General features: G+C 37.5%; 1 protein-coding gene across 8 annotated transcripts in view; it reads left to right on the forward strand.

The window, feature by feature from the left end:
* FOXJ3 (forkhead box J3) overlaps positions 1–26699 on the forward strand; it is a 202879-nt gene that overhangs the window by 49554 nt on the left and 126626 nt on the right. For 6 of the 8 annotated variants that reach the window (XM_055392999.2, XM_055392956.2, XM_055392983.2 and 3 more), the window contains one exon: positions 17805–17865. In XM_055392999.2, the coding sequence (XP_055248974.1) occupies positions 17805–17865 (61 nt within the window). Of the gene's footprint in view, positions 1–5207; positions 5227–17630; positions 17649–17804; positions 17866–26699 lie in introns of those variants that run through there. The other 2 variants (XM_055392971.2, XM_055392975.2) reach the window with 2 other exon arrangements.

Raw genomic sequence — 26699 nt, forward strand, 5'->3', positions numbered from 1 at the left:
AGGACCATATTAAATAAGAGCTCTGACCTTGAGAGTATTAATAAAGGCCTCGTTTCTAATAATTACTAAGCCACTTGGTTGCTCTAAGAATTTTTACCCTAAATCTAAAGTGATTTGATTTTGATGTAATTGGACCTATATTAATACCACACTGTCTGACTTGTTTCCCATCATCAATTGATGAAGTAGTCTGTAACAAGACTCATACTTGTAGAGTGGGACTCAAACTTAGAGTGCAATAAGAGGAACTGTTTTTAGAACACAGACTTAGAGAACTCTGTTCTGAATTGAACGCTAACAATTTGAAGATGACTAGGTCTTTGGGTAGGAATTTTTATTTTTTTGAGACAAGATCTTGCTGTGTCACCCAGGCTGGAGTATAGTGACTCCATGAGAGCTCATTGCAACCTCCCAACTGCAGGGCTCAAGCGATCCTCCTGCCTTAGCGCCCCAAGTGGCTGGGACTAGAGGTGCTTACCACCACACCTGGCTAATTTATTTATTTTTAATTCAGACAAGATCTGACTATGCTGGCTCCCTAGGCTGGTCTTGAACTCTTGGCCTCTTCCTCCCTCCTTGGCCTCCCAAAGTGCTGGGATTGCAGGCGTGAGCCACCAGGCCCGGCCTGGGTGGGAATTTTTAGAGAGTCTCTCCAGAAACTGCATGATATCTGTTTTTATTGTCTTCAAATCAATGTAGAGTCTGTGGATTCCATAGAGTTGGCCAGCTATTCTAGGATGAGCTTTACCCAGTAAACTGACTTTCAGTCAGAGTTTTCACCTGGAGTATAAAACAAAAAGTTCTAACGGAATTCTCCTACCTAGAGTCCTCCTCAGTGGTATAGTGTTTACTAAGGAAATAAGATTGATCTTCTGATTGATTGGTAGAGTGTGGTGCCAGTGTGACCTTATTAAAAACCTTGTAAATTGGAATCTTTTTTTTTTTTTTAAGATTGGGACCTGACCTTTGATACCACTAATAAGCCTTGTTTCCAATTAGCACTATTGTGTTGAACAGATTTGTGAGAGGAATGGATAATAAAGGAAAGACTGCTAGAACTTACTAACTGTTGCAAATTTTGTTTGCTTACAGAGAGAGGGGATTCAATATGATGGAAGTAGGTTATCATAAAGACTCTAGATTTTGGCTGGTGGTACATGGGTGCTTATTAAATTATTAAAATTAACTTTAAAAGGTTTCTGTGGCTTGGCCATCAAATTTTGGGTAATTACAGACACAACAGTCAAACATGCAGCAATCAGGGTCAGGTTGGCCTTTCTGAATGAGGATGGAGCAGACTGTTATGGCAGGAGGTGAATGATACATGGCGTCTCTTTCTGCTAGGATAGTTGGGTCTGTGAGTCTGTGACACCTTACTTGTCTACCCTGTGTACAGAACTGGTGATGGTATTGTCCCACTGTGTATACGTGGGTAGCCGTCACCATCAGAAATGGCACCTTTGTGTATCAGAGGAAGTCGTGTTTTATATTATTGTAGGGGATGTGTATTTTCAAAAGATTTCCACCTTACATTTGAATACTATTTTTTCAAAAGTGTTTTATCTGATCTGTTGGATTTTGGAGCCTTATAACAGCCTTGTGATATGTGTTAATAGTGATATTCCTATTGGCAAATGGAGAAGATGAGATAGAAGCTAGGTAGGACTCAGTGCCACTCAGTTATTTAGTAGTGGAGCAGATGCTGGAACCCAGACCCTGCATTCTCCTTGTTTCTTACTCTTAGTATGAAACTGACAAAGTTTTGGTGAGGAACTTGCTCTGGATTTTTGAGGTAAAAATGGAAGGTTATAGACCCCAAAGGACCTGGCCTACTTGGAGCAGAACATATGATAATATCAGACTTAGAGTACATAAAACCAATGGGAGCGGTTTCTCCCTTTGTTAAATTTAGGTCCATTTCTAGTCATTGGAAGCATTTTTACTTGAATCTGCATTCTTTGTCTTCGTAGAATTCAGGAGTTAAGGGAAACTTTAAAGGATTACTCAATAGCAGATTTGGTCTTGTTTTATGTAAGTATACATCTATAAAATTTAGACATTGAAAAAGTATCCCTGGAACATGATTCCGCTAAGGATGCCTAGGTTACTGCCACAGTGGGAGATGTGTTGTCTGTTGCCTGGTGGTTGGGAAGAGTAACAGTATATAGAGAAGTTATATCTGCATAGAAAAAAAGACTGGGAGAGAATGCATCATAATGGGTAATTTAAATTTTCTTCTTTGAACCTGTATATATTTTCTAAGCTCTCTACAGTGACCATATATCATTTTTGTACTCAAAGAAAACGTATACAGTTTGATTTTTATGGTTCAAGTGAGAATTTGGAAAAATGTGGATCTTCGGACTTTTTTTTGAGTTGGAGTCTCACTCCGTCTCCCAGGCTGGGGTGCAGTGACGTGATCTCTGCTCATTGCAACCTCAACCTCCTGGGTTCAAGTGATTCTCCTGCCTCAGCCTCCCAAGTAGCTGGGATTGCAGGCGCCCACCATCACGCCTGGCTAATTTTTGTATTTTTAGTAGGGACGAGGTTTCACCATGTTGGCCAGGCTGGTCTCAAACTCCAGACCTCATGTGATCCGCCTCCCAAAGTGCTGGGATTACAGGTGTAAGCCACAGTGCCCAGCCTGATTTTGGGACTTTCGAAGAGCAGTTTAAACACTTGATGCTATGAAGTTGTTTTGCTTTCTAAGCAGTTTGTTAACAAATCAGTTTGATAAATTATTGATTATCTTATGGGTCAAGTTGTGAGTGTATTAAGTGGTTTGGGTTTTTCTTTGCATTAGAAGTTGGTCATTTAGCTCTGCTGATCAAGAAATTAATTTTAGTCCCCTGGAAGCAACGAAGACCTTAAGTTTACTTACAGTAATTATTTATCAATAAATGATCTAGAAATAGCACTCCAATTTAAATCCTGAAAACTAACTTAAGGATCTACTTATATGCTTCCATTCCTTGGCAGATTTTTAATAAAAAACCAAATTGTTAGTGCTTCTTTAAGGTAGTGTTTTTCATCCAGGTACATTGGACTCATCATTTCTCTCACTCATTAGCTTGCTCATCTGTTCCCTCTTTTGCTGTGTCCTGGACACAGTACTAAATACTGGGGACACGACTAAGGCAGGGTCCCTGCCAGCAAAGACTACAGCTTTTAGTTTGGGAGAAAAATCAGAGATGTCCTTGGCATCTGGAAGTATCCTGTGATTTCTTCTGTTTTCTTCTTTTCGACTAGAAAGGCAGAATGGGTAGCTTGTTCAAAGAACTTAATGGATTTAGGGATGTGAATAGATGGCTTTAAGGGAAGCTGATGACTTCATAGTTATTTCTCTGATTGCAAAATACTGAAAATTTAAGGAATTTCCTCATCTAATGAGCATTTGTTACTGAGGTAGATGACCTGGGCATTCAGGTTTGCTTTGGGAACTTAATCAAACAACATTGTATCGATTCTTCCAGGATGGAGACAGTGTCTTTTTGACTCTTATCCTCTATACTAAACACTGTGTGTGATACATAATAGACATTATTATATAGCCATTATACAGTCATGTGCCACATAATGACATTTTGGTCAACTGTGGGGCATATATATACAGTGGTGGTCCCATAAGGTTATAATGGAGCTGAAAAATTTCTATTGCCCAGTGACCTCAAAGCCATCATAATCTTGTAGTGTAATTAAAAAAATAAATTTAGTGTAGTCTATGTGTACAGTGTTTATAGAGTCTACAGTAGTGTACAGTAATGTCCCAGGCCTTCACAGTCACTCATCACTCACTCACTCACTCTGAGCAACTGCCAGTCCTGCAAGCTCCATTCATTGTAAGTGTCCTATACAGGCATACCATCTTTTATACAGTATTTTTACTGTACCTTTTCTGTGTTTAGATACACAAATACTTTTGTATTCCAGTTGCCTACCATATTCAGTGCAGTAACATGCCATTCAAGCTTGTAGCCTAGGAGCAATAGGCTGTACCATATAGCATAGGTGTGCAGTAGGCTCTACCATCTAGGTTTGTGGAAGTACACTCTGATGTTTGTACAGTGATGAAATTGCCTAACGACACGTTTCTTAGAAAGTATCCCTGTTGTTAAGCGATGCATCACTGTACTAATAAAGGATGTTGCGTGTTTAAACTTAATTTTGAGAATTTTAATATTACTACAGATAGTTTTGTCTAAAACAGTGATATATGTTATATATATAGTATATATAGTATTTATATGTTATATATAGTATATATAGTATATATGTTATGTATAGTATATATAGTGTATATGTTATATATCTCGTGTATATATAGTGTATATATGTGTATATTATATATACAGTATATACGGTGTATATACACACTATATACACTGTATATAGTGTGTATATACAGTGTATATACACTGTATATAGTGTGTATATACAGTGTGTATATACACACTATATACAGTGTGTATATACACTGTATATACACTGTATATATACAGTATGTATATACAGTGTGTATATACACTGTATATAGTGTGTATATACAGTGTGTATATACACTGTATATAGTGTGTATATACAGTGTGTATATACACTGTATATAGTGTGTATATATAGTATATATATATATTCCTAGAATTTATATATATAGTATATATAGTATATATATTCCTAGAATTTATATATACTATATATACTATATATACAGTGTATATATAGTATACAGTGTATATATAGTATATAGTATACAGTGTATATATAGTATATATACAGTGTATATATATACATATATATGTGTGTATATATGGTATATAGTGTGTATATAGTATATAGAGTGTATATATACTATGTATATAGTGTGTATATATACACACACTATATATATACTATATGTATTTAGTAGTTCCTAGAATTTTAAGAGTTAATCATTCAGGTCAGTGAAATATATCGCTAAAACACTTGATATATAGTCATTTGGCTACTTTTAGAACACCTTTGGTCACTCATAGCTATAAGGTAACCTGTTTGTTGTTAGTTGTAATTGAGGCAAAATATGCATCTAACATCATCTCTTTTTCTTAGTTCTTCCCTGTGGAACAGTAGAGACCTAGTCTGCCTTCTTTCACAAGATAATCCTTCAATTATTTGAAGGTGATTATTCAGCATGTGTCTCTTGAGTACCTGTGCATGCAAGACACTGTCCTGGATATTGTGAGAGATCCAAAGGTAATTAAGAGGCATAGTCTCTTAGCAAGAAATGGGTACAGATACTAAGAGCTATGGGTTTACTGAGAAGAGGGAGTGTTTTTTGCTTATGATGATGACAAAAGCTTCGTGGATGAGATAGTGTTTGGATTAAGATTAGACATGGAGCATTCTAGGCTGAGAGCATAGTCAAAGACTTAGAAATGAGGAAGCACAGTGCAAGTTAGAGGAATAGAGACCCAGCTTGGCTGTTCCCCAGACTATCCTCCAGGATATTAAAACTGTTCGTTGTTGTATCCCCAGCACTTGGAGGAGTGGTTGGCTAATAATTGGTGCTTAATAAATATTTGTTGAATGAATGAATGAATGGTCATATTTGAGAAATACCGATCATCATTTTCTTGGACATTAACAAAGCATTTTAGGATATTGAACACTTTAAGTCATTTAGAGAAAAAAAGTGTTTATCTCAATCTTCTTTAATTATGGAATGTGCATTAACAACTCTTGAAATCCTCTGGAAAATATTACACTGGTCTGTATGGTAGAGGTGAGGTGGAAGGCTAGAAAGTGTTTTCTTCTCCAAGCTAAACACACCCAGTTTCTTCAGTCATTATACACTTGACATTTGGTTTCTGATCCCTCACTAGTTTGATATCCCTCCTTCCAAGGATTCTGTCCTGTAAGTGTTCTTAAAATGTGGTGTTCAGAACAGAACATGTTTCCCTCCATAGGTGATATTTTTTAATTCTATATTAAAACAAAACAAAAAACCCTCAGAATACAATACTCCAGTTGTGAACTAAGTAGTGAGGAGTACATGGTACTGTTACCCTCCTTTTCTGGATACTGTTCTTCTAATGAAGCCTAAGTTTGCATTTTGTTTCTTTTTAGCAGCTGAGTCACTCTCTTGGCTCATATTCAGTTCTCATCTTAATTTACAACAAGTTCTTTGAGTAGATTCAGAGAGATTTCCTATTAGTAGAGCTAACTAATGAATGCCCATTTTCTTCTGATTGAGTCTAGGCTGTTTTCTCAGAAGTACTAGTCATCCTTAGCTTCCTGAAATCTGAGAAAGAAAAAAATTAATTATCCATTGGTATTGTTGAGCAACTAACACCAAACAACTTTAGTCCAACTGCCCTTTTGAGTATATTCAGAAGTATATAAAATATGAAGAACCCCCCTTTACCCATCGAGATTCAACAAATTAAGATAGGTGCCACATATGCCTCAAATACCTTTTTTTTTTAAGTATTTCAAAGAAAATCATAGACACTGTCTTTTCACTCCTATGTCAGTATGCATCTTTAAGAAAATGTAAATATTTTCTTATATTACCCATGCCATCATTGTATCTAACAAAATAGACAATATTTTTAGGTATCATCTAATATCCAGTTCATAATAAAATGTCCTGATTCTTTAAAAACATCTCTTTACAGTTGGTTTTTAGTTGACTCAAGATCCAGATAAGGTATATACACTGCATTTGGTTGTTATATTTCTTAAATCTCCTTTAAGTGAACCATAGCCACTTCCCACTCTCCCCACCTTTTGGATAATTTGACCCCTTTGGCCCTTCACGTCTCTATCTGTACCAAATTCTGTTCCTTTTGAAATATCTGCTAGATTTTTTTTTTCTTTTATGACAATTCAGCAATCATTTTGGAGTGTTATGTGTAGAACATGTGCTAGGCATTATGGGAGATAACAAGTTAATTCGATATTCCAGTGGTAGGGACAGATGTTTACAGAAACAACATGAAATGGATTATTTGTCCTCCAATGCATCATGCCTTGATGATAAAGTCTCCCATTTTTTTTCCCTGGAAAATGATGCCAATGGAATCTTCTTCATACATCTCTTTAATCATATACTGATCAGGAACCCACATTTGGTTTCCTCTTGAGTCGGTTCATACTTGACTGTTTTTGGCCTGTCACTCAGTTCTTCCACTGGCTCCCACTGTTATCCAAAGTGGCGCAAAAATCTTTTTATTTACTTTATTTAAAAAACCCACGTTTATGTTATGTAGAATTTTCATTTCTCCAACAAGATTATAAACATCTGGAGAGCAAAAGTCATACTGTCTTCTTTTTCTTTGTAATGCTGGGTGCTTAATAAGTACTTTTGAAGAGTCCTGGTACATATATCAGGTCTGTTCTTCTGTTTCCTACCTTTCTAGAGTCAGCTGGAGATTCTGCCAGTTAAAAGTAAATAATCCAGACCTGGATCTCTAATTACCTCAGAAGTCTTCTTAGAAACAGTCCATTCAGTGGTCTGACTGAATCAGGGATGACAGATAAATGATTTTCATGTTACCAATTGCTCATCACCATGTCCTTGGCAGACTACTAATTTCTGCTTGTGTTTAGACATTATTTTTTCATTGTAGCACTTCAGGCAGCCACTACCTATTGAGCATTATTGACAAATGATAGGAAACCGTTCTGCTACCCTTGTCCTAAACCAGTAGTTCCAGAATCAGACTACGTCAGAATCAGCTGAGATAACTTTTAATTAATAGATTTCCCAAGTTTCACCTAAATCAGGATTTCCAGGAATGGGATAGAAATGATTATAAAGTCAGCAGTGGTTTGTTTACTGGCTTTGGGAATGAGGCAGGTAATTTTTATTTTGTTAAACATCTCTGGCAGTGGAGGCTTTATAGCTTCCTATCTTTTCAGTTTCAGTACAGCGTTTTATTCCTCTGACAGCCAGTAAGTTCTGTTAGGTTCAGTGGACTTTTCAGCAATATGGGTAGGATCTGTTGCTTTGAATTACACCAGGCAAAGCACATGAATCAAATGCCCAAGATAAAGATACAGGATCCAGGGAAGTGGCGTCTTGGTTTTCTAAATATAACTGAGCTCAAATTTAAAGCCTCACAGCCTTTAGCCCTCCAAAAACTTATTCTTTGTTTAGTGAATACCTTTAAATGTTGCTTAAAATGTAAGAGTTCAACATTTTTGCAGTAGATTAGCTTTTGGATTTTTCATATTTCATGTATATTCAATAAAGGTGATTTAAACATATAATGTGATCTAATTTCATATACCTTTAAACATATAATGTGATCTAATATTGTATACCTCTAATTTCATATATCTCATTTCATATACCTTTAAACATACAATGTGATCTAATTTCATATACCGTATAATTTCAGTATTTAAACATACGGTGTGATCTAATTTCATATACCTTTTTCAGGTTTTCTGTAAAAATAAATGTGTAAATTGGGAAAGGGTTCTTTATTAGACCACATGATATGATTTTGGGACCAAATATTAGGTAGTTAAGTTTTTGAGCAAAGTAGAGAGACTGAAGCCTCAGGATTATCTAGTGAGTTAATGACAGACCCAGAAATAGAATCTTGTGCTGTTTGCTTGGGTTATGATTTAGTTTGAAGAGGGTGGCCTGTGATCTGTTTACATAAATTGCAGGAAGTAAGGTTTGGGGTTTGGAAGAAGTTATAGCTCTGTGATGTTTGGCCAGGAAGCCCCCCTCCCCCATGCTCACCACCTCTTTTATTGACACTAGTCCTAAAATATGGAGGAAAAGAGGCAGTTACGTATATTTCCTACTGTTAAAACAGTCTTTAAAAGCTGAAGCTGATTTTTTTTTCATCTTCCGTTAGTCTCTTCCTGGCCCTGGTCTTGTTTTAGGAGGAGAGGAGTATAGCCTAAATAGTCGATTTGTAGATAGTAGTAGTTTCCTTGATAATTTTTTCAGGTGTATGAAACTTTTTTATTGGCTGTACATGTATCTTCATTAAACGTGTTTAGTGAATAAACAATATGGTTTAAAAATAGTGGAGGCCACCAGAAAACTATTGAATGGTTCAAGGAGTTATAGATTTGTAAGTAATTGTTTTTTCCAGAGTTGTTTTCTGGTGAGGTAGTTACTTTTACTCTCCCTTTCCTGTTCCAGCTTTGGGGTTTGGGGGTGGATCCTGTGGCACTAGTGAGAGAAGAAGCAGCAATGTGACAGAATAAAAACATTTGTGTGTGGTGGTTCTGAACTTATTTTTTTTCTAACTGCTTTGTTGAGATATAATTCACATACCATAGAGTTCGTCTAGTTCAGTGTAAAATTCAGTGTTTTTTAGTATATTCACAGGATTGTGCAACCATTGCTACAGTCTAATTTTAGAACGTTTTTCTCCTGCCTTGAAAAGAAACTCCATACCTAATAGCAGTCAATCTCTATTCTCCATTTACTTTTTCTCTTACTGCTAACCCTAAGAAACTGCTATCTAATTACTCACATGAATTTGCCTATTTTGGACGTTTGATGTAAATGGAATCATACAATATGTAATCTTTTATGACTGGTTTCTTTCACTTAGCATAATGTTGTTAAGGGTTATACATGTTGTAACATTTATTCCTTTTTATTGTCAAACAGTATTCCATTATGTGGATATAACACATCCATTCATCAGTTGATGGGCATTTGGATTATTTCCACTTCTTAAACAAAACAAAACAAAACAGGGTCTTGCTCTGTCGCTGAGCTGGAAAGCAGTGACACGATCACAGCTCACTGCAGCCTCCACCTCTTGGGCCCAATTGATCCTTCCACCTCAGCCTCCTGAGTAGCCGAAACTACAGGCACCAGCCACCGTGTCTAGCTAATTTTTGTATTTTTTTAGAGATGGGATCTTGCCATGTTGCCCAGACTGGTCTTGAATTCCTGGGCTCAAGCCATCTGCCTGCCTCAGCCTCCCACAGTGCTGGGATTACAGGTGTGAGCTACTGCATGTGGCCTATTTTCATTTTTTTGCTATTATGATTTAATACTGCTATGAACATTCTTGTGCAGATTTGTCTGTGGATGTATGTTTTCATTTCTTGGGTATAGAATTTCTGGGTCATATGGTAACTCTTATGTCTAACTTTTTGATGAACTGCCAAACATTCCCAAAGTAGCAACACTATTTTACACTTGTACTAGCAATGCATGAAAGTTTGAATTTCTCCACGTCATTGCAACACTTGTTACTTTGTGTCTTTTTGATTATAGCCATGTTAGTGGGTATGAAGTGGTGTCTTGTTTTAATTTGTATTTCCCAGCTGAGTGCAGTGGCTCACGCCTATAATCCTAGCACTTTGGGAGGCCGAGGTGGGCGGATCACCTGACGTCGGGAATTTGAGACCAGCTTGACCAACATGGTGAAACCCTGGCTCTACTAAAAATACAAAAAAAATTAGCCAGGCATGGTGGTGCATGCCTGTAATCCGAGCTACTTGGGAGGCTGAGGCAGGAGAATCGCTTGAACCTGGGAGGTGGAGGTTGCAGTGAGCCAAGATCACTCCACTGCACTGCAGTCTGGGCGACAAGAGCGAAACTCCATCTCCAAAAAAAAAGAAATTGTATTTCCCTAGTGATTAATGATGCTGAACATCTTTTCATGTATTTATTGGACGTTCATATATCTTCTTTGTAGAAATGTCTGTTCAGATTCTTGCCCATTATTAAATTGGATTATTAGTCTTTTGGTTATTGAGTTGTAAGAGTTGTTTGTATATTCTGGATACCTAACTTGGTCTTCTAACTGCAGACTGGTCCTAAATTGCTTAGAGATAAAGTGATAGATACAAAAGACTGTGTTAAGTAAAGACCTGGTGAGTTGTCAGATCTCATTTTAAGTTTCTTTTCCCCCCCCAATTTTTGAAGAATCTGGTTTATTCATTCACTGAATAAATATGAGTGCTGGCTTTATACTAGGTTTTGGGAATATAACAGAATGAAACATGGAGCTCACATTCTGATGGGGGAGAAATAAAAATCATATCAGATGGTGATGAGCTTTTCGGTTTTCTATTTCTATTTATGAAGAATAAAATAAGGTAATAGAGATAATGTGATGAAAGTTCTAACATTCTCTACCTTTCCTGAATTCTTAATCTATACCTTCTGTTCTTACATTTTCTACTTAATTTTATTTAACACAACTTGTAGCTAAACTTTTATTTTTCTTTCACTCCTGATTCTTAACCCCTATCCATGCTAATTTTTGCCTTCACTATTCCACAAAACTCACCCACTGTCGTATTATCTTCTATTAAAAGCCAGTATTCTCTTTTCAGTTTTTATCCTTCTTGATCTACACTGAACATGATTGCCTTTCTCTCTCTTAAATCACTTGCTGCTATCTGCAGTCCAACTTCAAGTTTTTGTTTTTTTTTTTATGGTTTCTCTTAATTATCTATGTGGCCTCTCTTCTGATACTCTGTGGTGAATTGCAGATCCTCATGATTTTAATTGCTCTCTGAAAGCAGATGACTTCTTAGCTCAAGCTGCACCTCTGCCTTCAGGTTTAGCTAGAGTGGCTGGGATGAACAGCTGATTGCTTCTCACTCATCAGGATTCTTTCCCTTTACTCTTTCCTCTGGCACAGTTCTTCTATTTGGGTTGATTAGGATACAGGTTATTTTTGTGACTGCTTTAATGATTACCTGTTACTAATGGTATAATAATCTGAAATGTTCAGTCAAGTTTCTTGAATCAAAGGGGTTGTTTCTTCATGAATGTTAGTGAATGTTATACTTTCAAGTCTTTTGGAAAGATATGGCTGAATTCAGAAGTAAAAAAAAGGAATAGCTTCTTGACCTCTAGAGCTGTGACAGTTTTTTAAATAAATAAAATAAATAAAAAATGAATTTTTAATTTTTTTATTTCAGTAGGTTTTTGGGGAACAAGTGGTGCTTAGTTACATGAATAAGTTCTTTAGTGGTGATTTCTGAGATTTTGGCACACCCATCACCCGAGCAGTGTACACTGTACCCAATGCGTAGTCTTTTATCCTTCACCCCACTCCCACCCTTTCCCCTGAGTCCCCAAAGTCGATTGTATCATTCTTATGCCTTTGCATCCTCATAGCTTAGCTCCCACTTATGAGAACATACGTCGTTTGGTTTTCCATTCCTAAGTGTAATAGTTTTAACAAATTTTTAATTCTTACCTTTGTCTGGTGTTACACTAATGCTTTCACTCAAGCTACTGTCATAGTAACTGAGGCATTTACTGCATTTTTCCATTCTTATGAAGGAGGAAATTAAGCCTTAGGGAAGTTAACATATCCAAGGTCACACAGTAACTGTCAATAGTTGGGATTCCAGTCTTGAGTCTTCAGCTACAAGGTCATGAATGGTAGTAAGTTTTTTGTAAATTATAAAGCATTACATTTCTGTGTAGGTGGGTGAGGGGAGAGAGCTCGTAAGTATTTCGAGCTGGGTGTGATGACTCATGCCTGTAATCCCAGTGCTTTGGGAGGCTGAGGTGAGAGGATCATTTGAGGCCAGGAGTTTGACATCAGTTTGGACAACACAGCAAGACCTTGTTTCTACAGAAAAAAAAAAAAAAAAAGCCCCATGCAGTGGTGTGCACCTGTGGTCCCAGGTACTAGGAAGGCTGAAGCAAGAGGATTGCTTGAGCTCAGAAGTTCGAGGCTGCAGTGAGCTATCATCTGGCCACTGTACTCCAGCCTGGGCAACAAAGCAAGACTCTGTCTCTTAAAAACAAAAAGAACTTATTCAGAGCTTTTTCAAAATACTTAGTTCTATTTCACTCCATGCCCCCAGATAATATGTTATTATACAACTGTTAGTGTGTTGTGATGGCTGCTTCCTAAATGTGGATAGTTTGTAACTCAGTTTAATGTACACTTGAATACTGCTTATGTTAAAAGAAATTCCATGCTTTTCTGTTGGTAATGGAATATAATACAGTAAATAGCTTGTATTGCAGCATACTCATTAGCTAATGCCTGGCTTTTAGTACTCATATTCTGGTTGTGTCATTCTACTCTTTCTTGATACATATTAGTTTTCAAAAGATTTGGAGATTTATGCTGTTGGCACCAAATAAAACCATGTAAATAAATTATGGATGTAACTGAATGAGGTAATATAGTTGTTCAACTACAGTTGATGCCACAGAGATTTGTTTGTGACCTGGAGGACTTTGAAATTTCCTGACTTCAATGTGAACCTTAGCCTTCTTTTGTGAGATTTCCCTGTTGCTGTTCAGTTGCCTGGGTAGGGAGAATACTGGTATATGTTTGTTCTTTCAGTCAACAAGGCTAGGGTTCAGGACGTCATTTAAGGACGGTAATCTAGAGGAAAAATGAATAACACTGGAATTAAAGCATTGAAGCTAGAGCAGATTGGAAAGATAACTAGAAGTTAGAATTTGATAGTAAATGGTAACTTATTGGAGGTACTAAGGGTGTTGATGTTTGGACAGTTTAGTATATGAGATCATTTTCCCTTGCCTGAGTTTTGAGCTGATTGAGAAATAAGAACCTACAGATGAAGAAGCAAGACAGTACCTTTAAAAAAGTTAGCTTTTTATTCAGGTAAAAATCACATACTGTGAAGTTCACCATTTTAAAGTGTACAATTCAGTAGTTTTTAATGTATTCACAAAGTTGTGCAACCATTACCACTATCAATTAGGCCATTTTCATCACTCTAAAAAGAAACCTCCTAGCAGTCACTTCCCATCTGCAATCTTCCTCTCTTCCCCCATCTCCTGGCAACCACCAATCTACTTTTCATTACTATAGATTTGCCAATTCTGGACATTTCGTATAAATGGAATCATACAGCATGTGGTCTTTTGTGTCGTTTTCACTTAGCATGAGGCTTTCAAGGTTCATCTATGTGGTAGCATGTAAAAGTACTTCATTCCTTTTTATGGCTGAATAAAGTTGCATTGTATATTTTATGGCTATTACTTAGATAAACCATACTTTGTTTATCTGTTCATTAGTTGACAAACATTTGGGTTATTTTCACTTATTGGCTTTATGAGTAGTGCTGCACATTTGTGTGCAAATGATCATTTGTGTGCATGTTTTTGTAGGAACATTTAAATTCTCTTGGAGATGTATATGCTTATAATTGCTGGGTTTTATGGTAACTCTGTGTTTAACTTTCAAAGGAGTTGCCTTTGTTTTTGATAAAATCTATATTGTAGAACGGGACTTAGGTTTAAGAGCCAAATGAGTTGGCTGACTTTCTGCAGCCCCTCATCCCCATCTGTCAGTGGGACAGTGCACCCTAGAGGATGTTTGGGTCAGCAGAGCAGACACACTCAGATCATTGCCTTGTAGAATCCTGGATGGAGAGTGAAAAGGAAGAGACTGAGGGCTGGGCGTGGTGGCTCACGCCTGTAATCCCAGCACTTTGGGATCCTAACCGAGGCAGGTGGATCACCTGAGGTCAGCAGTTCAAGACCAGCCTGACCAACATGGTGAAACCCCCTCTACTAAATACAGAAAAGTAGCCAGACATGGTGGTGCATGCCTGTAATCCCATCTACTTGAGAGGCTGAGACAGGAGAATTGGTTGAATCCAGGAGGCGGAGGTTGCAGTGAGCCGAGTTGGCGCCATTGCCCTCCAGCCTGGGCAGCAAGAGTGAAAACTCCGTCTCAAAAAAATAAAAAGATTCTGAGTCCCTGGTATTCAGTTCTTTTGTTAAGTTAGCTCTATGTACTAACCAATTTACCTCTTTGGAGAGGAATGGGCTAAGAGGCCAGGAGTGTTTACTGAAGTAATTCCTCATAGAGACTAAGAGTTGGAAAAAAAATTAGTCTGCTCTAACAAAGAGTAAGAGTTAAGCTAGAAACCTGAAAGCCATTCTTAGATGAAAAGGCTGTGCCATTTTATCCAGGAAGGAAGTATATTAAGAGAAGATGATGAATTCAGTTTTAAACATGGTAAATTTGGGATTTCCAGGAGGGAATGTTAGATATTTGTTTGGAGATCAGGAGATTGATCTCTGCTAGAGATGAAGATTAGAGATCTATCTACCTACAGGCAATTAAAATACAAGACTAGGTAAATCACACATAAAACAGTAGAGAAGTATGTCTAGTAATTTTTTTTTTTTTTTAAAATAAAGAAAGCTGCTCTGCTGTGTACGAAACCATGACCCAGAAGCAGGTTGTCTGTGAGTGGTTTAGCGCCAGGTTCCCCACGAAAGTGTGTTCCGTGACAGGCAAGGGGACGGCTGCCTTTTCAGCCACACCCCATTTCCCAGGACGAGGGGCAGTCCACACTGGACCCTGGTCCCAAGGATGTCTAGTAACTTTTATATCTGCATTCCTTGTGGTTTATTGTGCTAACTGATGTTTCTGCTGTATTTTGCTGTGAGTGGCTGATTTCCTTCTGGGTTTTGTGATTTTTAATTATGAATACATTTATTTTGAGATCTTACCTGTGGGAATTTTTCCAGGCTTAGGTCAAAGGTAATTTCCTCCAGAGAGAACGTACATTTGCTTCTATCAAGATTGGGTGGGGGATACAACCATCCTAGGGCTACCCTAAACACAATTCTAGGTATGAAGCTTTTTTTTTTTTTTTTGAGACGGAATTTTGCTCTTATTGCTTAGGCTGGAGTGCAGTGGTGTGATCTTGGCTCACTGCAACCTCTGCCTCCCAGGTTCAAGCGATTCTCCTGTCTCAGCCTCCCAAGTAGCTGGGATTACAGGCACATGCCACCATGCCTGGCTAAATTTTTTGTATTTTCAGTAGAGACGGGGTTTCATCATATTGGTCAGGCTGGTCTTAAACTTCTGACCTCAGGTGATCCGGCCGCCTCGGCCTCCCAAAGTGCTGGGATTACAGGCATGAGCCACTGCGCCCAGCCGGTATGAAGGTTTTAAAACCATAATCTAGGGGAAGATCAGCTTGTGGTTGTGAAATATCAGGGAAGACACCCTTGCACTGCTGTCACAGTCCCTGATCCCCTCCCAGCACTAAGTGCTGTGGTTAAAAAAGTAGTTTTCCTGGCAATTTTCTTGGTTAAGAACTGAACATTGCTGCTGTCATAGTCCTGGATCCCCTCACCAGCCCTAAGTGCTAAGGTTAAAAAAGCAGTTTTCCTGGCAGTTCTCTTGGTTAAGATCTGAACGTTGTTGCATCTTGTACATTGTGTCCCACAAGGTCTTGGAATTGCAAGCCAGAATTCATAGTGCTTGGCATAATGCCCTAAAGGTGAAGGAAAGCTATTGTCAGTACTCTGCATACCTTTCTAGTTTCCACTGTTTCACCTAGTTTTTGGATTCTGATCATACCTCATTTTCTGTCAAGTTTTTGATTTATATGTAAAGATTTTAAGATACTTTACTCAGCATTTTAGTTATTTTCAGTGGTTACGAGATTGAGCCGTCCACCCTGTCATTCTGGCAGAAATAGAAGTGTCTATCTGTGTCTCTCTTCAGTGTATGCGGGGATAATTATTAGATGCAGGGACTTCAATCACCTTCTAAACCAAAGGTTACAAACTTGCAGCAAAATCCAGTTTCTGTTTGGCCTACATAGTATTTAGGAAATGAAAATCAGGGCCAGGTGCAGTCGCTTATACCTGTAGTAAGCTCAGCACTTTGGGAGGCCGAGGAAGGAGGATCACTTGAGCCCAGGAGTTCAAGATCAGCCTGGGCAACATAGCGAAACCCCATCTGTATTTTTTTAAAACGTTAAAAAATCAAGAGATTGCAGGTAAAATTTTGGATTTTTTTGTTTCTCTTGAAAAATTGGAAGTTCTTAAAATGCTGGGTCTATAATACTCCTGCCTAGCAACAATTGACTAGAACTGGTAATAGCCCTGATCCCTTTAGACTGAACATGCTCTCTTCAGTTGCTCACAGTTTCCGCCACTTGTGCGGTGTATGCATATGTATACACTTAAACCCATTTTACCTTATCCCATTTATGTGTTACCATTAGGCATTTGTGAATCATTGTTCTGCCTAATGAAAATATTGATACCCTCCCATGTGCTCCATAGTAGTGCTGATAGACATTTACATTTGTTGATTTATTTAATTCTAACAAGCTTTCAGTTTAATCCCCTCTGAATAAAGTTATGTGGGTGGTATTAGCCCTACGTTACAGATGAAGAAACTGAGGTTCATTGAAGTTATATAAATCCTTTAAGGTGTCTATAGTGCCACAGTTAGAATTTGAACCTAAAATCTAGAATTTGAATTCAAAGCTCTTTCTGTTTCAGTGCTTCTCTTTACTACTACTACTACTACTACTACTTTTTTTTTAAAGCAATGGAACTGTTTCTTAGATGAAGTCTTTGTGAAGTCCAATGTTTAAAACCAATAAAGGTAGCACTATTTTGATGGAAGAATAGATTTGGTGGGGCACTTACTTGGGGGTTGGAACCTTGCATGCTTAACTCTGTGGTAGCTTTTGGGCACCTCTCTAGAATCCCTAGGACTCTACTAAAACAGTTTGGGCACTTTATGACATAGCCATAATCATTTGTTACATATTATGAAATCTCAGCTTCTTTAGATGTTACAGTTATAGTGTATCTATTTCTGTTATGCTTCCTGATATGTCTGTAGGCTTCCTGATATGTCTGTCTGTCTTAATGTAATCCCTCTTATGACTCAGTAGCATTTTTCTTTCATGTAAGTTTGTGTTCTGATGGGGTGATTCGTTTAGTAGAATTCTTTAGTAGAACATTCTACTTCTGTTTTCAGAGTGTTTTAAATTAAATCTAAAGTGAGACTTATGGTTTAATTTACTTTGCAGTATCTGATAACTAACTCTTCTTTACTTTTCAGATTCTCTTTGTGGCCAGATGGGTTTGTATGGACAGGCTTGTCCATCTGTAACTTCATTAAGGTGAGTGCTCTTTTTTTTTTTCTTTATTAGAACATATAACATTTTAAAAGTTAGACTGGTCACCTCATATTACAATGAATCTCAAGGTGAGATTCAGAATAAAATATTGTAGCTTGTTTTGTCAAGTAGTGCAATTTGGCGGAATGGAATGATATTTCTGCTTACTGAAATTTTCGTGGTAGTGGGATTTGGATATGCTTTTAATCTTCATTTAGTGAACTGAGTATAGTGTGGTGGTAATTTGTAAATGAAACAACATAATTAACACTTCTTTGTGTTTCTTTTGAAAAGACTAATCTGGGCTGGGCACGGTGGCTCACATCTGTACTCCCAGCATTTTGGGAGGCCGAGGCGGGTGGATCACCTGAGGTCAGGAGTTTGAGACCAGCCTGGCCAATATGGCGAAACCCTGTCTCTATTAAAAATACAAAATAATTAGCCAGGTGTGGTGGCTCACACCTGTAATCCCAGTTGCTCAGGAGGCTGAGGCAGGAGAATCGCTTGAACCTGGTAGGTGGAGGTTGCAGTCAGCTGAGATCGTGCCACTGCACTCCAGCCTGGGGGACAGAGCAAGACTCTGTCCTAAAAAAATAATAAAAAAAAAAGCCCAGGTGCAGTGGCTCATGCCTGTAATCCTAGCACTTTGGGAGGCCAAGGCGGGCGGATCACGAGGTCAAGAAATTGAGACCATTCTGGCCAACATGGTGAAACCCCATCTCTACTAAAAATACAAAAATTAGCTGGGCATGTTTGCACGTGCCTGTAGTCCCAGCTACTCGGGAGGCTGAGATAGGAGAATCACTTGAACCTGGGAGGTGGAGGTTGCAGTGAGCCGAGATCTGCCATTGCACTCCATCCTGGGAGATGAGCAAAACTCCATCTCAAAAAAAAACAAACCTAAACCTGCTTTCTACTCAATTTAATTAGAACATAGTAAATTTGGTTGCCTTTGTAGCAGATTATTAAATAAGACTGAAGATACTGATTTTAATTTCTTTCTAAGGGATGGTAAAAACATAATATCTAGATTTCTCTCATTTACAATAAAACATGAGAAATGTAAAAAGTTGGAACTGTTGTGTTGTGTACAACCCAGTGGTTTCAGATTTTTGAAGTCACCAGATGAGTTTTGCCAATCAATTCATATGTGAAGTCAAATTAGTAAAGCAGATAAATGTATGACTTCTTTTTGCTGGTGTAAGCTTCCATGTTCTACCTTCACACTGGCCCCTGCGGGATTGTTGTGGTTCCCAGAGTGAAAAATAATCTAAACCTAATCTGCTAATTGAAATCTTAGAATATGAAGTGTTGATGGCAGGACCTACTAGTTACATGTGGTTGTGCAGTCAACCATATCATTTATTCATCTAGCATATTGAGCATCTCCTGTTGTCAGATACTATTCTAAATGTTGGGGCATAGCATTGAGCATAACATGTAAAAATCCTGTAATCATGGAATTTATATTTTGGTGGAGGGACAATTAATAAACAAAATAGTATAAGTATTTGTTAGTGATATGATAAAGGGCTAAGGAGAAAAATAGAGAAGGGGAACAGGAAATAATAGTAGTATGTGTTATTTTAGACAGGCCAGTCCTAAGGGAAGGCTTCACTGAAAAAGGGGACATTTGAATGAAGATCTTAAAGTATGATGGAGGGAGCCATATATTGGATAAGTGGTAGTCGAGCATTCTTTAGGCACAGAGGGAGTGCAGGAAGGTCCAAGGCAGGAGGCTGCCTTGTATGTTTGAGGAGGAATGGAGGAGGTCAGTGTGGTTGGAGCAGCCTAGATGATGAAGAGTTATAATTGCCCAGCTTTGGAGGGCAGAAGGAGAGAGAGGACAGATACAGAATTGCCAGAGCCATGATTGGGAAGTCAAGGAATCCTTAGGCTTGAGAGAAATCCTGATTTTCCAGAATGCCACACACACACAAAATGAACAATGAAGTTACGTTTGTAGTTTTTACATATTTGACTTTTCACAAGTCAAGGCTGACTATCCTATTTCTCAGTAGAAAAGCGTTTTTTTTTTTTTTTTTTTTTGTAAAACGACTGTTGTTATTTCTTTAGTGTCCACTTTCTACCGATTAGACTTCCTTAAGATATTTTAGTTGTGGGAAATGTGAAACATTCATATATTAAGGTAATTGACTGAAATTTTAAATCTCTATATGTGAATACTATGTTTATCTTTGGGTTAAGCCTTTATATGACATTGGGTTAGGAATAATATGTGTGTAACTTTTGTTTGATGAAAGAGAAGAGGTAACGTAAGTTATGTTGTAATTTACTCATTGTGTTGTAATTCCTCTGCACAATATTCTAGAATCAGAATTTTTTGGGATATAGCTATATATCTAGCCTTTAATTTATAAACTGAGAAGCCCTATGACATCTGAGTCATGATATTTAATCATGGTATCTAGCATTTAATTTATAAACCGAGAAGCCCTACGGCATTCGGAGTCATGATATTTAGTGTCCTTATATATGTCTTTCATTTCTCTAATATTCTGTGTGGTCCACCTCTGAAACAGAGGATTCTCATTCTTAGATGTATGTTTAGAAGACCATTGTCTGTCACCGATTTTTCTTAGTGGAAGCCAGTATTGTTTTGAGACGAAGAAGGGAAGAAAAACTGGATTACTTAATAACCACAATAAATTTTAGTCTACTTTCCCATAGAGTCTTCCCCAAACCAGAAATGGCCCCTGCACACTACACTACCCAATAGGAGTAGAGCCAGAACTCTTAAGGTAACTCAAAACTACTGACAAACACTGCTTGTTTGCCTTCTCTCTCTTGTATATACTACCTTGTATATACTATCTGTATATCTAGAAAGTGGCTAACCTCAAGACAGGAAGCAAATGAGTTGGTGGAGAAGAACTGGACATACGGCTGGGAATCAGAAAATGGATAGGCAGGTGGGAGTTTGTAGGCACAGGTATGAGTGGGAGTGGACAATTTATGTATAAGTGAAGGTAGTGAATAGAAGGAAAGTATAAAAAATTTGTTGGTTCGAACAGGGTAGTTAGTGAATTAAAACTCTCTCCCCCAGTCTCTTTAAATATTTTGGGTAAGGTCAACAAGTATTGTTTTCTGTGGATGATAGTGGATCCTTGTTTAACCTGAGTCTGTTAGAATTGTTAAAATTAGACTTACTGTATTTTTATGATTAAAAAGTAGTACATATTGTAGAAAATTTGGAAAGACAGAACTTGCCTTTTTTATACCAGTAGATATTATATGTGAATTAGAAAAAGACCCTCTAAATTTTTCTTAAAAAAATGGCTGCAAAGTAGTTTGTAGTGATAGTTAAGTATACTCTGTAATTTTAACCAAATTGCACTGACACTTTGGTCTACTTTACTTGCTGGTATAGGTAGAATTGCATTTCAACAAAAGTCACTGTAACAACATCATATTCTACATGAGACTGTTTTATCATTCAGGGTTCTCTAGGGAGGCTGAAACTATACCAGTATTTGAACAGAGATAATACTTTAATAGAATTGATAACTAGATATAAATGTGTTAACTAAGTAACATAAAGGATAAAAACAAAACTAAAGTATCACAAAGATAGACATAACAGGCGGCAGCTGCTGCCCATAGGGCTCAGGGACCAAAGGGAATGAGAAAACATTAGGAACTTAGAGGAAAGTCCCCGAAGAAATGACACTTAGACCTCTGAGAAGCCGCTGCATGATTGATGCTGGTATCTGAGCTTGGCAGAGGGGTTCTGTGAGGTTGGGACCCAGACCTTGCTGGCTGATGCTGGTGTCTCTCAGTGGTTTATGATGAACCTAGTTCTGCAAGTGTTGGAAACACTGCAAGCTGGATTCACTTGTTGCTGTTGGAAGGACCTGCTGCTATAGGGCTGAAGAAGCCTTTGCTGGGGAAATGGCTCTTATGAAACCTGAAGATTAGATAGGAAGATAGTCTTTTCTTCTTCCTCCAACCTTTCAGTCCATCTTTAGTGCCTCTTCTTGGGAGAGCTTTATAGGAAGCCAGCTGGCAAAGCAGGAATGTGGTTCACAGAGAGTCTTAGTGCAAGCACCACAAAGCAGAATACGGGTAGGGGTGCTGCAGTTTGGAGCTGAGGGGCAACAGCTTAAATAGCTGCCATCCTTGTTCCAACAGACTGCTGAGAAATAGGGTACAAGAAGATATTTTCTAAGATGTTTTACAGCTAGTATTTATGAGATTTAGTAGAGTCCTGCATATTACTTAAAAAATCCTCAAAAGTTTTTTAAACACTGAAATTATATTAAAAATTTATGTTAAGATTCACAAGTATTTGCAGTCTGAATCTATTGTATTTATATCCTGAGTTTGGGTGATAAGAGTCTGGATAGTGAGGGATAGCAGGCCATTCACATCTGTTCAATTCCTGAGTTTTGGATAGCAAGAGTGAGAGTTCAGAGAGTGGGACCGGGCACCGTGGCTCATGCCTGTAATCCCAGCACTTTGGGAGGCCAAGGTGGGCGGATCACGAGGTCAGGAGTTCGAGACCAGCCTGGCCAATGTGGTGAAACCCCGTCTCGACTAAAAATATGAAAAATTAGCCAGGTGTGGTGGCACTCGCCTGTAGTCCCAGCTACTCGGGAGGCTGAGGCAGGAGAATCGCCTGAACCTGGGAGGTGGAGGTTGCAGTGAGCTGAGATTGTGCCACTGCACTCCAGCCTGGGTGACAGAGTGAGACTCTGTCTCCAAAAAAAAAAAAAAAAAAAAAAAAAAAAAGTTCAGAGAGTGATGGATATAATTTCTGTTAAACAGTAGAATCTTAAAAGCTTAGCAGAATCTTTTTGTTTTCCTGAGTTTGGATAAGATGGATTTGAATCCTCAGATGTACCTGTATTTTATTTCCAAGTACAGATTCAGTAAGAGCAACAGCTTACTGAAAAAGCAAAGGCTTTCCTTGATTGTTTGCTTTATGTAGACAAGTGAATATGTATGTATCTCATATGACATACTTCTTTTACATATTGTGACAATAGACTTTTTTTGTAACTTCGTTTTGTTTCAGTTTTTAATTTTTGTGGGTAAAATGTATATTTATGGGGTACATGAGATATTTTGATACAGGCATGCAGTGCATAATCACATCCATAAGTGGGGTGTATTCATCACCTCAAGTGTTTATCTTTTGTGTTACAAAGAATCCAATTATACTCTTTTAGTTATTTAAAAATGTACAATTAAATTATTACTGACTATAGTCACCCTGTTGTGCTATCAAACACAAGGTCTTAGTCACTCCTTTTATTTTTTTGTACCCATTAACCATTCTCACTCTCCCTGATACCCTGCTTACTGTTCCCAGCCTCTGGTAACCAACGATCCTTCTACTCTCTGTCTCCGAGTTGTTTTCATTTTTAGCTCTCACAAATAAGTGAGGACATGCAGTTTGTATTTTTGTGCCTGGCTTATTTCACTTAGCATAATGACCCCCAGTTCCATCCATGTTGAAAACGACAGGATCTCGTGTATATATGTACCACATTTTATCTGTTCATCTGTTGATGGACACTTAGGATGCTTCCAAATCTTGGCTATTGTGAACAGTATTGCAAACAATATGGGAGTACAGGTATCTCTTTAATATACTGATTTGCCTTCTTTTGGGTATATACCCAGCAGTGGGATTGTTGGATCTTATGGTAGCTCTACTTTTAGTTTTTTTTGAGGAACTTCCAAACTGTTCACCGTAGTGGTTGTACTAATATACATTCCCACCAACAGTGTACAAAATCCAGTGTTCCCTTTTCTCCACATCCTCTCCAGCATTTGTTATTGCCTGTCTTTTAGATAAAAGCCATTTTATCTGGGGTGAGATGACATGTTACTATAGTTTTGATTTGCATTTCCCTGATGATCAGTGACATTGAGCACTTTTTCATACACCTGTTTGCCATTTGTATGTCTTTTGAGAAATGCCTATTTAGATCTTTTGCCCATTTTAAAAATCAGCTTACTAAACTTTCTCCTATACAGTTATTTGAGCTCCTTATATATTCTGGTTATTAATCCTTTGTCGAATGGGTAGTTTGCAGATATTTTCAGCCATTTTGTGGCTTGTCTCTTAACTTTGTTGATTGTTTCCTTTACTGTGCAGAAGCTTTTTAACTTGATGTGATCCCGTTTGTCTATTTTCGCTTTGGTTGCCTGTGCTTGTGGGGTGTAACTCAAGTAATCTTTGCCCACTCCAACATCCTGGATAGTTTCCCCAATGTTTTCTTTTAGTAGTTTAGTTTGAGGTCTTAGATTTAAGGCTTTAATCCATTTTGGTTTGATTTTTGTATATGGCAAGGAATAGGGGTCTAATGTCGTTCTTCTGCATATGGTTATTCAGTTTTCCCAGCACCTTGTTGAAGAGACTGTCCTTTCCATTGTATGCTCTTGGAACCTTTGACAAAAATGAGTTCACTGTAGATAAATATATTTGTTTCTGGGTTCTCTATCCTGTTCCATTGGTATGTCTGTTTTTATGCCAGTACCGTACTGTTTTGGTTACTATAGCTCTGTAGTATAACTTGAAGTCAGGTAATGTGATTCCCCCAGTTTTGTTCTTTTTGCTCAGGATAGCTTTGGGTATTCTGAGTCTTTGGTGGTTTCGTATAAATTTTAGGATTTTTTTTTTCTATGTCTGTGAAGAATGTCATTGGTATTTTGATAGGGATTGCATTGAATCTTTAGTTTGCTTTGTGTAGTATGTACATTTTAACAATATTGGTTCTTCTAATGCATGAATGTGGACTATCTTCCCTTTTCTTGGTGTCTTCTTCAGCTTCTTTCATAAATAATTGATAGTTTTCATTGTGGAGGTCTTTCACTTCTTTGGTTAATTCCTAGGTATTTTATTTTATTTGTACCTATTGTAAATGAGATTACTTTCTTGATTTCTTTTTCGGATTGTTCACTCTTGGCATATAGAAACTCTGGTTTTTATATGTTGATTTTTGTCTGCTGCAGCTGTCAGTTCTAGTAGTTTTTTAGTGGAGTCTTTAGGTTTTTCCAAATATAAGATCATATCATCTGTAAACAAGGATAATTTGGACCTCTTCCTTTCTGATTTGTGTGCCCTTTATTTTTTTCTCTTGTCCGATTACTTGAGCTAGGACTTCTGTTAATTTGGTTCGGTCAAAGCAAAATAGGTTTGCTGTTTCTTAGGGCTTGTTGAAATGCAATGCTTTCTGCATTTCTGAATTACCTAACATTTATTAGAGGATTTATTTTATGGTTCTCACATGTGTACAGCTTGGGACACAGTAGTACTTGTAGTAGTTTCTGGTGATATTTAATGCCTTCTACCTGAGATCACTTCCGCTCACATTTTTCTGTATTTATCCCTTTTTATCACTCATTTTTGTTAATGCTTCTTCCTTAAAGATGCCTTTTATTATTGATCTAATTTGTCTACTTAGCATATGCCAGGGAACACATAGAAATAGTTGAATGCCCCAGATGAATTTCCCGTTCGTCTGTTTCCTCATTTCCCTCCTCTTGAAATTGATGACCCTGCTGTTTAGAACTACCAGAAGAAGGCAGATTTATTTCAAGCCTTCTTGCTGCCTCATTTCTAGAAGCATACTGGTATTGATAAAGCAGCTGTGGTGTACAGACTTAAGATAATGTAGATACAGGTTCACATCTCTCTCTTCTTACTATTATACCAGGCATTATTTAAGCACTTTAAGTTTATTAAGTTCCCCCAACAATTCTGTGAGGTCAGTACCATTATTATCCTTACTTCACAAGTGAGGAAACTGAGGTAAAGTTAAGTAACTCAAAGATATATAGGTAATTAGGGATAGAGCTGGGATTCATACATAGGTCCTTATCCAGTGCCCATGCTTTAACCATTTAACTCTACTGCCTCTTGGCTATAAGTATTTATTGTAATTTCAGGCTTCTTTCTTAAATGAAGGCTGCCAAACAATATTAGCCATGTACTCTTGGGCAAATTACTTTTCCTAATTTTGCTTTAATAGGGTTGCTAGTGTTTACTTCACTGCTCTTACTTCAGAGCCTCACTGAATATACCGGTGAGTTAAATGTAAAACATGTGCCTGCTAACAGTGCACATGGTACAAAATTATACTGAAAAATAAAAAAGTAATTGATTTCACTTAGAAAGCTTATCATAGGCAAGCTTTGTGGTTCAGTGGCACTCAGTGCAGAGACGTATCTCTAGGCATTTGGAGCACCCACTCTTCTAGATTAGGAGTTTAGGCTATACTCCCCTTCCCATACAGAGGAAGGGGATTCAAGGAATTAAATTTATACATGAAGAATCTGGCATATTTTCTCCTCTTTTCTAGTTTCTAATAGTAGAAAGCAAAAAGGTTTGTCATTTTTAGAATAATAGAAGGAATGGGACAGATTTGTATCCTTTGCTAACAGTGTAGAAACATGGGGTAGAAGAAAGTTTCCTGTTTTCCTTTGTTCTATTTCCCCTTCATCCTAAATTCTAAGATTCTAGAGTATCTACCAGTAGTATTCAGGTTTGCCACTGGCCTTCAGGCTAAGGATGTTGCTGACATTTAATATTATTGTATGTTTACTATATTTAATATGGTTAAAATATTAGGCTTTTGGATCTCAGTGGCAGAAATAGCCTTTGCATTATCATGCCATGTTTATCATCATTTTTATTAATTTTTTGGAATTAGTAAAATCTTTTTTAATGTACATGTTTAGATATGGCATGTTCCAATTAAATTATGAGTAATGAGAAAACCCTTTTAATTTGACCATTACAGAAACTTTCTCTAAAATGCATTTTGAGTTTTCTGATATGGGAGCTAGTAACCTCTTGTGGCTAT

This window comes from Gorilla gorilla, chromosome 1 (assembly GCF_029281585.2).
Source record: "Gorilla gorilla gorilla isolate KB3781 chromosome 1, NHGRI_mGorGor1-v2.1_pri, whole genome shotgun sequence".
NCBI lineage: Eukaryota > Metazoa > Chordata > Mammalia > Primates > Hominidae > Gorilla > Gorilla gorilla.